A 13,657-nucleotide genomic window follows, 5' to 3' on the forward strand; every position below is an offset into this window, starting at 1 on the left:
GTGGGAGGACCCAATAGTAAGAGGTAATTTTTAACCAGTATTTTAACACCTGCAATTAGCTTATTAACCTTAAATATAGTGACTTTGCTTATGGAATTTTTAAAATCTCTGTTTCAAAAGCAGAAATGATTTAAAGAAGTACTCCTCTCTCTACCTCCACCTCTAAGGCAGTCCATTACACAGAAAAAGGAACCAAAGAGAGCAAGGTCTCACTTGCTTTAAATAGTGGGTTTAAGGCTGGGGAGTAACATTAGTTGCAAGAAAGGCAGATGAAATGAAGACAAAGTGTCACTGATTTTTGTCCCTGTTCCTAGAAAGAAGATTGTTGATTTAGAGTCACCTTGGCTTGCTCAAGACCTTCCCGGCATGACAACCTAGCTCTAAGGTAAGATTCCCTGGGCCAGCAGCTTTGCTCTAATGCTGTCATCCAAAGAGACCAGGCTTGCTCCTGACCAGCTTCCTGAGGTTCCTGGGTCCCCCAGAGCAGCGGCTCAGTGTCTCCATTTGGAGATGGGATCTTCCTGCTAACGGCACAGTACCACCAGAGTCTCAAAGCAGCTCTAAACCTGAGAACTGTGTCCAAACAGATGGACACTGAGCCTGGAGGTTCTCCAGGATTCAGTACAGATGCTTTGCAGAGGAAAGAAATTGTGGCCTGCAGCCCTGAAAGGGCAAAATGAGCCTCTTCTTGGCCTTAATATGACGTTGAGCAAAACAATAGACCAAAAAAAAAAGAGCACTGTGTGCCGTGAAATGTGCTGAGTGATTGATAGCCCTCTCAAAAGCTCACTGGGTTTTAGAAAGCAAAAAAGACTTGAAGAGTTAAAAGGTCGAAGGTCATAATAGAGCTGGTAGGTAGAAGGGGCAGCATCTAAACCCAGGACCACAGGGTGCCAAAACTTGAGTGTCGCCCCATTACCTCCTATTCAAGTGCTTTAAAACCATTTTAAAAAATGCTTAAGGATGAAGGATTCTCCTGGTTATGTGCAATAAATCAAAGTTCCTAGGAAACTTTATGAGATTCAGGGAAGTTTTACTTGGATTTTGTTCAAGTGCTGCATTACTTTCAGATGCCCTTCCAGAGTTCAGGCACAGAATTAAAAAAAAAAAAGATTAAAACTTCCTTATAACTCAGTTTTCTCATATGCACTCACAGATGAGACCACACACACACACATACACATACATACACACACACAAATCCCACACCTACTCAGATTCCACAGATAAGCACACAAAGACCACAGACACCACAAACCACACATACAGAGATCTCACAAGTACATCACAGATACACAGACACAGACCACACACACAGCTCCCCCCACCTATTCCATGAATGCAAACACACACCACAGAGACCCACAAAGGCACCACAGATACATAGAAAAACCACAGACAGAGCTACAGAGACACATACACAGAAATGCACACACACAGGGTATACACACAGACTGAAACTTCTCGGGGGGATTTGGTTTCTCCTTTTCTACTCAAGCCCCAAAACCTATCCAGTTTCCACCTTATTGTCAGCTCATTCACATCTCACCTCCTGCTGCTGATGGTTTCTCTCCTTTGCACTCTGCTCTAAATAGGGAACCCAAGCTCGTTTTCTCTGGTTCTCTACAATCACTGCCAACTCAAGACAAAAGTGAATTAATGGGGAGAAGAGACATGACACTGTATCAAGGCTCAGCAAATGGATTAAAATTCAGTATTGGACATTTGTCTTGCAATTCCCTGTGTCATTTCTGGTTCTCAGAATGTCTAATGAACCCTCTCCCTCCTTAGGCCTCCAAACCTCCTCCTGATGTTCCAAATTCCCTCTCTTGAGATCATCCTCGGCCAGCGCCAAGGCTCACTTGGCTAATCCTCCGCCTGCGACGCCAGCACCCCGGGTTCTAGTCCTGGCTGGGGCGCCGGTTCTGTCCCAGTTGCTCCTCTTCCAGTCCAGCTCTTTGCTGCGGCCTGGGAAGGCAGTGGAGGATGGCCCGGGTGCTTGGGCCCTGCACCCACATGGGAGACCAGGAGGAAGCACCTGGCTCCTGGCTTCAGATCCGCACAGTGCGCTGGCCGTAGTGGCCATTTCGGGGTGAACCAACGGAAGGATATACCTTTCTCTTTGTCTCTCTCTCACTGTCCAAATCTGCCTGTCCAAAAAAAAAAAAAAAATCATCCTCACTTTTCCTCCCTCCTCTCCAGGTCCCAGGACCTGCACACAGCCCCTGTCTCAAGTTCTCACTTTCATTTGCCATTGCCCAGTGATTTCATTCCATGTTTATTCCCAAAGTAGACTACTAAGGTATTTTTCTTAAAAAAAAAAAAAAAAAAAAAGATTTATTTATTTTTATTCGAAAGGCAGAGTTACAGAGAGGCAGAGATAGAGATTCCCCCATCCTCTGGTTCACTCTCTAAATGACCATAACAAGAAGCCAGAAACTCAATCCAGGTCTCCCATATGGATGACAGGAGCCCAATTACTTGAGTCATTCACAATACTATGAAGCTGGAGTCAGAAGTGAAGCCAGGCACAACCACATGGGACACAGGTGTCCTAACCTTCATCTTCATCACTAGGTCAAACACCTGGTCCCAGTCATGGTTTTAAACAACAATTATTTTATTTCTTCTCTCTATAGGCTTAGAACATTTTTGCTTAGGATGGAAATAGCATCGTTAGCAATTTCCATTACTTAATCCAGTTTATCACAAACCAATTTGTTGATATAATAGATACCTTCCAGAATATTGTCAGGTTTATATTTTTGATACTATAGAAACCATTATCTGAGAAATTAGATATTTTAGATAGTCAAAATCACTGATTCATGGAGCATCACCATAGCACTACATAGGAATTACCAATTTTCAAAGGCGTAATATGAAAGAAAGGTAAGGGTCTCTACCTGACATAATTGAAACAAGGTGAAAGATGTTGATAGAAATGTTAACCCTTCTAAGTCTCACTTTCTCTTCTGTTTAAATATTTTTAGCATAAGCTTTATGAGGAAGATAACAATTTTTATGGACAACTCCTGGCATATGAGAAATACTGGGTAAATGTGAGCTCTTTGACTTTTCTCTCCTTCTTTCCCCACACAACAAACAACTACTACTAAAATCCTCCAGCACACTGATTTCCTCTTTTGTTGATGATTCTGAAGGCACCTCACAAGCTTGCAGTGCCCTAGGGCTCCTATATGAACTTGAGTTCTTACTACCACATGTTGACTATTAGAATACTAGATAATAGTGCTTGCTATGTATAGTTAGCATATGAAGGAAAAATCTAATTTGGAAGTCCATGATTATAATTTGCAACAGCTGTTGTTATTTTTGTTCATTTCATTAGCAACATTTACCCCAACCATGTCTTAGTCAAGTACAACTGATTCTGCATTGCCTTATTCAAGACATGCCCCATAAGAGGGGTCAAACTTTTGTTAAACATCCAAGTAGAAGACTTCACCTGCCTAAGCTAATTTACTAACAGCGGTCAAAATATTATTTTATTCCTCTTTCACATTTATTTACTTTCCTCTGTAGTATTTCTGATGCTCAAATTAATTTGATCTTAATTCCTCATACAGCATAAATGTATTAGACCTTGGGAAAATATGTGATTGCTGTTCTTGTAGAAATATTATGCATGGGGGCCAGTGCTGTGGCACAGCAGATTAAAGTCCTAGCCTGTAGCACCAGCATCCCATATGGGCACCAGTTCAAGTCCTGGCTGCTCCACTTCCATTCCAGCTCCCTGCAAATATGCCTGGGCCCCTGCACCCACATGGAAGACCAAGAAGAAGCTCTTGGCTCCTGGTTTCAGATCGGCTCAGCTCTAGCCATTGTGGCCATTCGGGGAGTGACCCAGCAGATGGAAGACCTCTCTCTTTCTCTCACATAGCTAATATGAATGAAGAACAGCATAGCTAAGATCTATTTAATGTTTACCATGTGCCAGAGTCCATGCAGAAACAGACACTGATAGTTGCCTACCTGACAGCCTTCTAAAAAAAAAAAAAAAGAAATATCATGTTTGCCACTGTTAAAATGTTCTTTAGATTATTACAGTAGAAAAACCAACCTTTTAATTTCTACATTCCTTGCTCTTTGTTGTTATTTTCATTGTTTTTCACTCCACAGGAAATTATGGATCTGATCAACTCTACTGATGACCTGATTGATATCTCCGATGTAGTAAGAAACAGCACTCATGTTCCTGCTCCTGCCCCCAGACTGGTCCTTGTCCTTCCTTTGTTCATGGCATTCATAGTTGGTTCCATCACTAATGGCCTCTATCTGTGGGTGCTAAAATGCAAGATGAAAAATTCAGTCAATACTCTCTTATTTTTTCATCTCATTCTCTCCTATTTTATTTCAACATTGATTCTACCATTTCTGGCCACCTCCTATCTTCAGGACAACCACTGGACCTTTGGAAGCGCTTTATGTAAGATCTGCAACAGCACTTTGACTCTGGCGATGTTCGCCTCTGTTTTGTTCCTCTCGGCCATCAGTCTAGATCGTTATCTTCTCACCCTTCACCCAGTGTGGTCCCAAAAGCACCGAACCTCACACTGGGCTTCCAGAGTCGTTCTGGGAGTCTGGCTCTCTGCCACTGCCTTCAGCGTGCCCTATTTGGTTTTCAGGGAGACATATGATGACCGTAAAGGAAGAGTGACCTGCAGAAATAACTACGCTGTGTCCACTGACTGGGAAAGCAAAGAGATGCAAACAGTAAGACAATGGATTCATGCCACCTGTTTCATCAGCCGCTTCATACTGGGCTTCCTTCTGCCTTTCTTAGTCATTGGCTTTTGTTATGAAAGAGTAGCCCGCAAGATGAAAGAGAGGGGCCTCTTTAAATCCAGCAAACCCTTCAAAGTCATGATGACTGCTGTTATCTCTTTCTTTGGGTGCTGGATGCCCTACCATGTACATCAGGGCTTAATTCTCGCTAAGAACCAGTCGTTACTTGTAGAGTTGACTTTGATCCTTACAGTGTTTACCACTTCTTTCAATCCTGTCTTCTCTCCCATACTTTATCTATTTAGTGGGGAGAACTTCAAAAACGTTTTCAAGAAATCCATTCTTGCTCTATTTGAGTCAACATTCGGTGAGGATTCTTCTGCCGAAAGAACACAAAACCTACATTCAGGAGTCGACATTTAAATTCTGAATTCTTAAGCAAACCTAGACTGTCCATTATACCATCAGATACACATCCTCTTGCTTTTGTAGTCCCTACATTGCAGAGTCATCGATGTTGTACCATACTTAGATCTATGAATATTGAAACAACTGCAAGAAAACAAGCAATAGGTCATATCGCAAATGTCATTGTTTAACTTTTTTATTACAAAAAAAAAGTTACATAAAATTTGCTATTTCAGTATATATTTCAGTGGAATTTGTTATTTTTAATTTGTTATATTTAATACTGAGCAACTATCACCATTATCTATTACCTATTTCCAAAGAGAAACTCTGTATCCATTAAGTAATAATTTCCCATTTCCTCTCCCTCCAGTCCCTAGTAAACTCCCATTTACTACTTTGTCTCTAAGAACTTGCCTATTCTAAATATTCCAGATAAGTGGAAGCATACAATGTCTTTTTGCATCTTATTTATTTCATTGAGCATAATGTTTTCAAGGTTCATCCATGTGGGGCAGGTGTGTGGCACAATGGGTTAAGCCACCACTTGGGACAGCCATAGCATATAAGGGTGCTTAGGATTAATTTCCACCTCCACTTCCATCCAGCTTCCTGTTAATGCTCCTGAGAGGCAACAGATGATGGGTCAGGACTTGAGGCTCTGACACCTACATGAAAGACCCAGATGGAGTTTCTGGCTCCTGACTTTGGCTTTGCCTAGCCCTAGCTGTTGTGAACACTTGGGGAGTACATAGAAGATTTCAAGTGTTCTCTCTCTCTCTCTCTCCCTATTTTTCTCTCTTTTTCTCTCTCTCTCGTTCTGTTACTCTGCCTTTCAAGTAAGTAAATAAGTAATTTTTAGGGGCCAGAGTTATAGTGCAATGGGTTAATACACCTCTTGCAACTTCGGCATCCCAAATCATAGTGCCACTTTGAGTATAGGCTGCCCTGCTCCCAATCCTGCTTCCTGCTAATGTGCCTGGGAAGGTAGCAGAAGATGACCCATGTACTTGGGCCTCTGCCACCCATGTACAAGCTACCGATGGAGTCCAGGCTCCTGGCTCCACCTTGGACCAACCTCAGGCATGTGGCCATTTGAGAAGTGAACCAGCCAATGGAAAATCAACATCTCTTTCTCTCTCTCTCACTCTGTCTGTCAAATAAATTTTAAAAATCCTTAAAAATAAAGTCTTTTAAAAAGTTACTTTTAAAAATTTTCATCCCCTTTGTAAGATGTATCAGAACTTCACTCCTTTTTATGGTTGAATTATATTCCATTGTATGTATATACTACATTTTAAAAATTAATTTATCTGTTGATGGATACTTGAATTTTTCTACCTTTTGACTATTGTAAATAATGCTACTATGAACATTAATTTTAGTTGTATTGCATTCTCACCAATAGTTGCTGTTTTCCTTGTTTAAGTTGTCATCCTACCAGATTGGAATGGTACATATGTAATTTTTAATCTTTGATTTTTGAAGTTAGGATATCAATTTCTAAATGGCAATGGTATCATGGATTTTAATTTTCTGTCACAGAATCTTCTATAAAACAGACATTTGGGCAGAGCTCCCTCTGTACTTAACACCTAAATTATTTAACTGGAATAGGCAAAACAACATGGAAGCAACAAGGCACTCTTTTTGTCATACACATATTAAAGAATAAGCACATTTGTGCTTTAATGTTATAACTATAAAGACATCTTAAGTGTCTCTTTTTAATACTTACAAATGAAGCTGTTTCTGAAATGTTGGACCAAGAAAATCATAATGTTTAAGAATCTGCCTGTCAGAGCATATTTGATTTTATAATAGCAATAACAATATTAATTTATCTTGGTTTTCAAGTTTTGCTTCAAGTTTTTTGCAATGTATTATAGTACCTAGATTATATATAGGACCACAAAGTATCACTGACCCATTACCTTTTTGATTTAGTCAGTTTTATCCATCAATCAACAGATGTCAATTGGGATATAATCCTATCTACCACAAAGCAACTAAGCTAAATTGTTTCATTAGTTCAATTGCTGCAGCATGGAAATATTTAGGTGACATTCCACATGCAGGCCCTAAATGTGCCAGCTAACTTTCCACAAACCATTTCAGATCAAGACATATACCCTAACCAAAAACTCCCATAATATAGTATTAGGAACGTCTAGCCCATGGACCTAAATGGCCAACAAAATCATTTGGTCTAGACCTGCCAAGGCAACTGCAGGTAGTATTAGAAGTTCAATAAATCAATAGCAGACTATTTTTAAGTTGATAGTTTTGTATGGCCTACCAATGATGTCATAAATTTCCAAATGGCCCTTGGCAGAAAAAAGTTCCCCCCACTTCCCAAGATAGATGATGTTGATTAAAAGTTGCAGAAAGGAAAAGAGATTAACCTTCATCACTAAATTTCTACTGAGAGAAAGATACAGTGGCTTGGTGCCCTAGAAATCCTGCTAATTGACATGGGCAACTAGATGCTTGATCTCTCTCATTTTGAATATGACAAAAGTTTGGATGAATGCAAAGTTTAATTGTTGACCCTCCCCTAGCAAGCTTTTTGAGCCTAGTAGTTTTCCCAGAGAGGAAGGGGCGGGACTGGTGGCTGGACTGCGGCTCTGAGTGGTCCCACAATGGGAAGCAGAAGGCACTTCTTGCCTCCCCACACTCCTCCAGGCCCTGACAAGCCTACTGAAGTTTTGTGATGCCAGACCCGGGAAGAAGAGCAGTTGAATAGAACATAGCAGTCTTTGAAACAAGAATTGTGCTTTGGAAACCTACCAGTGATAGAGAGTGCCTTTCATCTCCCTCCTGAGACCTCTACAATAACAAATAAAGAATAGTTGCTGAATTGGGTGGATTTTGTGGTGTTTGCAAGCTGTGTGCTGTCGTTCCTCACAGCTATCTGTGTATGCTTTGAGTTGTCTTTTTATGCGGCCTATTTTGGGGGCTCTTTTATTTACAGGAATTTCTTTCATCTCTCTCTCTACATTGTAAACTCCTCCAGGACAGAAAGAAGCCTATCAATGACAATATTTCTTTTCTAAAATATTATACACAACTGAAATCCAATAAATGATATTCAGTGAAAACCAAATATAGTAATACAATATGTAAACCACTGTATAAAATATAAGATATTAAGATTTTTAAAAAATAAATCACATTACGAAAATAGGGTTTAGACTTGAGAAAACTGCCCCTCAAATATATTTTTAACACGCCCTCAAACTAAGGTTAATTTTGATTAAATCTTCTCGTTAGAGTTGTCTTGATCTCATCAGGCTCCTCACTGTTTTGAATTCTCAGGACTTAAAAGGTTTATGAGAAAATTAGTGGCTTTGCTGTGTGGAACTGGTGCAGAGACAGTGTCTCAAAACAACGTGCCTATTAGCATCCAATTATGTAAACCTGCTTTGTTATATCAGTATCCAACTGGCTCAGGAACAGAAAACAGCAGTGGTTAGAAATGTGTTTCCAATGCCAGGCCTAGGTCTTTCTTCACAAAATGGCTCTTTGTTGTGCTGAGCTGAATAGGCTGCCCAGCTGTGGACATATGAGAAGAGCAAGGGTGAAAGGTAGGATGGGAAGGGCAGTGCACACCTGAGTCCCAGACTCCATCACCCCAAGAGACCTGGGGTAGCAATTATTTCCTAGTGTTGTGTGTGTGCCTGGCACAGAGGCAGCCTCTGCAGGTGCAATAGTGAGGGAGACACAGGTTCTAACCTTACAGAACCTAAAGCCTGATACAGTGGTTCCAAATTTGGCTCCACCTTATAATCATCTGGGATATTTTTTTAAAAATTCCAGTATTTAGGCCTTACCCAAGCCAATTAAAAATGAACTCTCCAGCGCAGGACCCAGGAATTGGTATTTTTCAAAAGTTCTCAGATTAACTCTAAAGTACAACCAGGATAGAAAACTCTGACTTAGTAGGAAAGAAAAAGAAGCCAGAAGGTAATTATAGTACAAAGGAGTAAGTGTCACGTTTCTGATAACAGGTAGATGCCCACCCCCACAACCCAGCCCTCACCAGTGAAACAAGTTTTCCTTAGTGAGGGACAGTCTGGCTAAGTCACACAGAATGGGGCCAGGCAGGATAGCTCAATTGAGAAAGAAGCCCATGTAAAAGCCTAAGCAGGAGCACAGTGCTATACGGTAGCTTTATCCATGGCCAACACTGTGGGATAGTGGGTAAAGCCACCGCCATATGGGTGTCAGTTCGAATCCCAGCTACTCCACTTCTGATCCAGCTCCCTGCTAATGTGCCTGAGAAAGCAGTAGAAGATGGCCCAAGTGCTTGGGCCCCTGCACCCTTGTGGAAGACCCTATAGAAATCCAGAAGACTCCTGGCTTCAGATCAGCCTGGCTCCAGCCACTGCGGCCATTTGGGAAGTGAACCAGTAGATGGAAAGTCAATTTCTTTCTCTCTCTCTGTAACTCTGCCTTTGAAATAAACAAATAAATCTTTTTTAACAAAAGAAATGTTTTAAAAAAGATAGTTTTACCTGCACTTCAGTATTCAAAGGAATCACCTAATAATTCTTGTTAAAATGCTGATTCTGATTTAGTAAGTTTGGCGTATCAGTTGCTAGTCCAGCACAAGCACACACGAAAAAGTATGAAAAATAGATGTGAGAAGCAGGCTGGTGAAAATGGGCTGGGAAGATCAGCCAGAACCAGATCTCAAGACCTATGGATCCTGGGGTTTATCCCAAGGGCATCAGGGAGTTCCTGAAGTGTCTGTCTTAAGTCACGGAAAGATAGGATCAGATTTGCATCTTAGAAAGATCACTTAGGCTACAGTAATTGACAGGTGAGGGGTCAAATAGGACAATGGTGTAGTAATCTGGGTAATAGATGATGAGGCCTCAACTGAGAAAGTGGAAGTGGGGACAGAATGAGAGCCTTTAGTGGCTGGAATTGTGCGTGGTGGGCTAAGCCGCAACTTGTGATGCCAGCATCCCAAAATGAAAGTATCAGTTCGAGTTCCAGCTGCTCTGCTTCTGATCCAGCTCCCTACTGATACACCTGGGACAGTAGCGCAAGATGGCCTGAGTATTCAGGCCCCTGCCACCCACGTGGGAAACCTGGATGGAGTTCTTGGCCCAGACCTGCCTATTGTTTGGGGCATTTGGGGAGTGACTCAGCTGATGGAAGACCTCTCTCTCTCTCTCTCTCTCTCTTTCTCTCTCTTTCTCTCTCTGTCTCTCTCTGTCTCTCTCTCTCTGCATCACTCTGCCTTTCAAATAAATGGGCAAAACTTTTCCTTAAAAAAAAGTCATAAATTATGTTCGCTGAAGAGTGGAGGGAGGAGGAAGATTGAGGATGATTTCTGTTTAAACTAGTGTTCTTTGTTCTAAACAGTAGATTTCATTCTGGCTGGTTTTTGGTTAAATAACCAAAAACTGATTTATTTAAAAAAATCTTAAGCAGGAGCCAAGTGTTGTGGCACAGCGGGTAAAGCCAAAGCCTATAACACGGCATCCCATATGGGCACTGATTCGAGTTCCGGCTACTCCACTTGCTAATGTGTGTGGGAAAGCAGTGGAAAACAGTCCAAGTTCTAGGGTCCCTGCACCCAGTTAGGAGACCTGGAGACTTTCAAATAAATAAATACATTTTTTTTAAAAGATTATTTATTTGAGAGACAGAGTTACAGAGAGAGAGAAGAAGAAACAGAGAGAGAGAGAGAGAGAGAGAGAGAGAGGTCTTCCATCTGCTTTTACACTCTCCAAATGGATACAAGGGCTGTAGCTGGGCTGATCCAAAGCCAGGAGCCTGGAGCTTCTTCCAAGTCTCCCAAATGGGTACAGAGATCCAAGCACTTCGACCATTTTCTACTGCTTTCCCAGGCCATTAGCAGGGAGCTGGATTGGAAGTGGAGCAGCTGGGACTCAAACCGGCGCTCAAATGCTATGCCGGCACCACAGGCAGAGACTTAATCTACTTCACTACAGTGCCAGCCCCAATAAATACATCTTTAAAGAAAAATAAATCTTAAGTAGCTCACAGACTTATTGGGCTTGCTGGAGAAACATTTAATGCCAAGGTGCCAAGAATAATGCCCCAAACTGTGTCCCTGTTTCAGTAAATGATGCCAACTGCTGCTGTTGCTGCCACTGAGCCCAACAGACCAGCGACTTGATGTTACTGCTGCTCAACTGCCATCAATACTCTTTCTGCATCAAGGCTTGAACCCTCTGTGCCCGAAAGCTCTGCCAGCAAGTGACAGTTTGTCTCATAAAGAGCTTGTTCTTCACATTGCTCACTTCCAAATTTAGTCTACACAAGTGTGTCTAAGTGACGTACCTGCATCCTAGCTGCAAAAGAGGCAAGTGTGATGTCTATATCTGTCTGTATCTAGATATCTATATAGATAGGGAGGTTTTCGTCCATAGTTCCTAGCTCATATCTCCCTCCTCAAGGCAGGCACAGAAACTAGAATCTCTTTTGCCTGAGGCAGGTCAAGGAAACTCTAATCTTTCCCTGCCTTTCTGTCTTGGAGTTGATCTTAAAGAAAACCCGAGACCTACCTTGTCTGACAGTGGATCCTAAGATTGTCCTCATTCCTGCAGGGTCCTGCTGCATAGCCAGGAGTGGTGAAAGATCTGAATGAATAGGCTTTGCTGGGTGCCCCTGTCCCCCCCCCCCCCCGTCTGCTAGTAATCAGGCCTACGCAATGAGGACGCCATGAATACTCAGAAGGGTGGGGCTGGGAGAGCTTCTAGGGAGGGGAACACATGGAGAGGCCCAGAGTGTGGTGCACCCAGAGATGTGTGGAAGCTCTCACCCCTTCCCATAGGCCTTGCCCCATCCATCTTTTGGTCTGTATCCTTTGAAATATGCTTTATAATATGTGTTTCCCTGGGCTCTGTGAGCTGTTCAAGAAAATTAATCAAATCTAAGAGAGGGTGGCAGGAACCCCAATCAGTAGCTACTTGGTCAGAAGTTCTAGAATCTCCAAGTTGCCACTGAGTCTGAAGTGAGGGCAGTTCTGGGGATTGAACCTCCAACCTGTGGGATTTGATGCTACCTCCAGGAAGATAGTGTCACAATTGAACTGGAGAACCCCCAGCTGGTGTCACTGATGCAAAATTGATCACTTACTTGCTGGTGTGTGGGGGAAAGTCCCACACATCTGGTGTCAGAAGTGATCCATACTGTGAGCAGATTCATAGGAGGAAAAACTAAATGTAAGGGGTTTTTTTCTGCTTTCTATATAAACAGAGGTGGGAAGAAAGGGAAGGAAGGAAGAGCAAGAGGGAGGGAAGGAAGGAAGGTAAAGGTAAAGGTAATGATTTCAGTCTTGGACATGTTAAGCTTCAAGTTCCTGAGGGACATCCAAGTGGGTTTTCAATACGTATTTGGATATAAGGATATCAAGTTGAGAAATTTGAGTCTTCTAAGCAATTGGATCTCTGTCTTCATTCAGAATCTGCTCAACTGTCATTTCCACAAGAGATACACCTGTTGAAAACCACTCTTTTAGACACCTTTCTCTTCGTAGCCCTGTCACTGCCAGACCTTATATTACATATTTATTTACTCATTTGTCTTTCCCACTCTCTATAATGAGCTTTATGAGGCACAGTTTTCGTAGTTTTGTTCCCTGCTATAGCCACATCGTGGAGAACCATATTTGGCGCATGATCGGTGCCAAATAACTATGTATCCAGTAAATTAATGAATAGTAACTAAAGCTATGAGAAGGGGGGGGGGGGACAATGCTGTGGCATAATAGGTAAACCTGCTGTCTACAGTGCCAGCATCCCATATAGGTGCTGGTTTGAGTCCTGGCTGCTCCACTTCGATCCAGCCCTCTGCTATGGCCTTGGAAAGCAGTAGAAAATGGCCCAAGTCTTTGGGCCCCTGCACCCGTGTGGGAGACGTGGAAGAAGCTCCTGTCTCCTGAACTTGGATCAGCGCAGCTCCAACCATTGTGGCCATCTAAGGAGTGAACCAGTGGATGGACCTCTGCTGTGGGGAGCAACTCGGACTAGACTAAGTTACTGGAATTAAGACTTATTCTATGCATCTGCTCTCCCACAATATGGCGCTGAGAAGGGAGTAACAACTTCTACGCAGCTGCCTCTCGCCAATTTGATTGACTGAGCTGCAGGAGCTGATCTTGCTCCTGATTGGAGGAGAGCAGCGTACTCGGCGTGTGGGTAGCAGAGTTGGGATTGGTGGAAGAGGACTATAAAGGAGGAGAGAGACAACATGCACCAGGAACATCTAAGAGGAACATCTATCTGAAGGAACACCTGTGCAGCCCCCAAGAGAGCCGGCCGGCGGTGTGCCGCTCCCCCGCGGAAGTGGGGAAAGTGGCTAGGGGGAACCGCCCTTCCACGGAGGTGGAAGGGTCGGTAGCCAACCCGGGAAGAACCAGCAGCAAACCCGGGGAGGGCCGAGCAGACGAAAGAACAGCACAGGGTCCTGTGTCGTTCCTCCACGAAGACGGGGAGCGACATAATGGTGCCGTGACTCG

At 42.7% G+C, this 13,657-nt stretch overlaps 1 protein-coding gene across 1 annotated transcript; it reads left to right on the forward strand.

Moving 5' to 3' along the window:
- The first annotated feature begins 226 nt into the window (after positions 1-226).
- On the forward strand, positions 227-8,199 carry GPR33 (G protein-coupled receptor 33). Its single transcript, XM_051822752.2, has 2 exons — positions 227-385; positions 4,144-8,199. The coding sequence occupies exon 2, from the start codon at positions 4,150-4,152 to the stop codon at positions 5,170-5,172; it is 1,023 nt and encodes a 340-aa protein (XP_051678712.2). The 5' UTR covers positions 227-385; positions 4,144-4,149; the 3' UTR covers positions 5,173-8,199.
- Positions 8,200-13,657: the final 5,458 nt, after the last annotated feature.

This window comes from Oryctolagus cuniculus, chromosome 12, assembly GCF_964237555.1.
Source record: "Oryctolagus cuniculus chromosome 12, mOryCun1.1, whole genome shotgun sequence".
Taxonomy (NCBI): Eukaryota; Metazoa; Chordata; class Mammalia; order Lagomorpha; family Leporidae; genus Oryctolagus; species Oryctolagus cuniculus.

Coding starts and splice junctions, on each gene's coding strand:
- GPR33 (XM_051822752.2), top strand. CDS start 4,150: ATGGATCTGATCAACTCTACTGATGACCTGATTGATATCTCCGATGTA.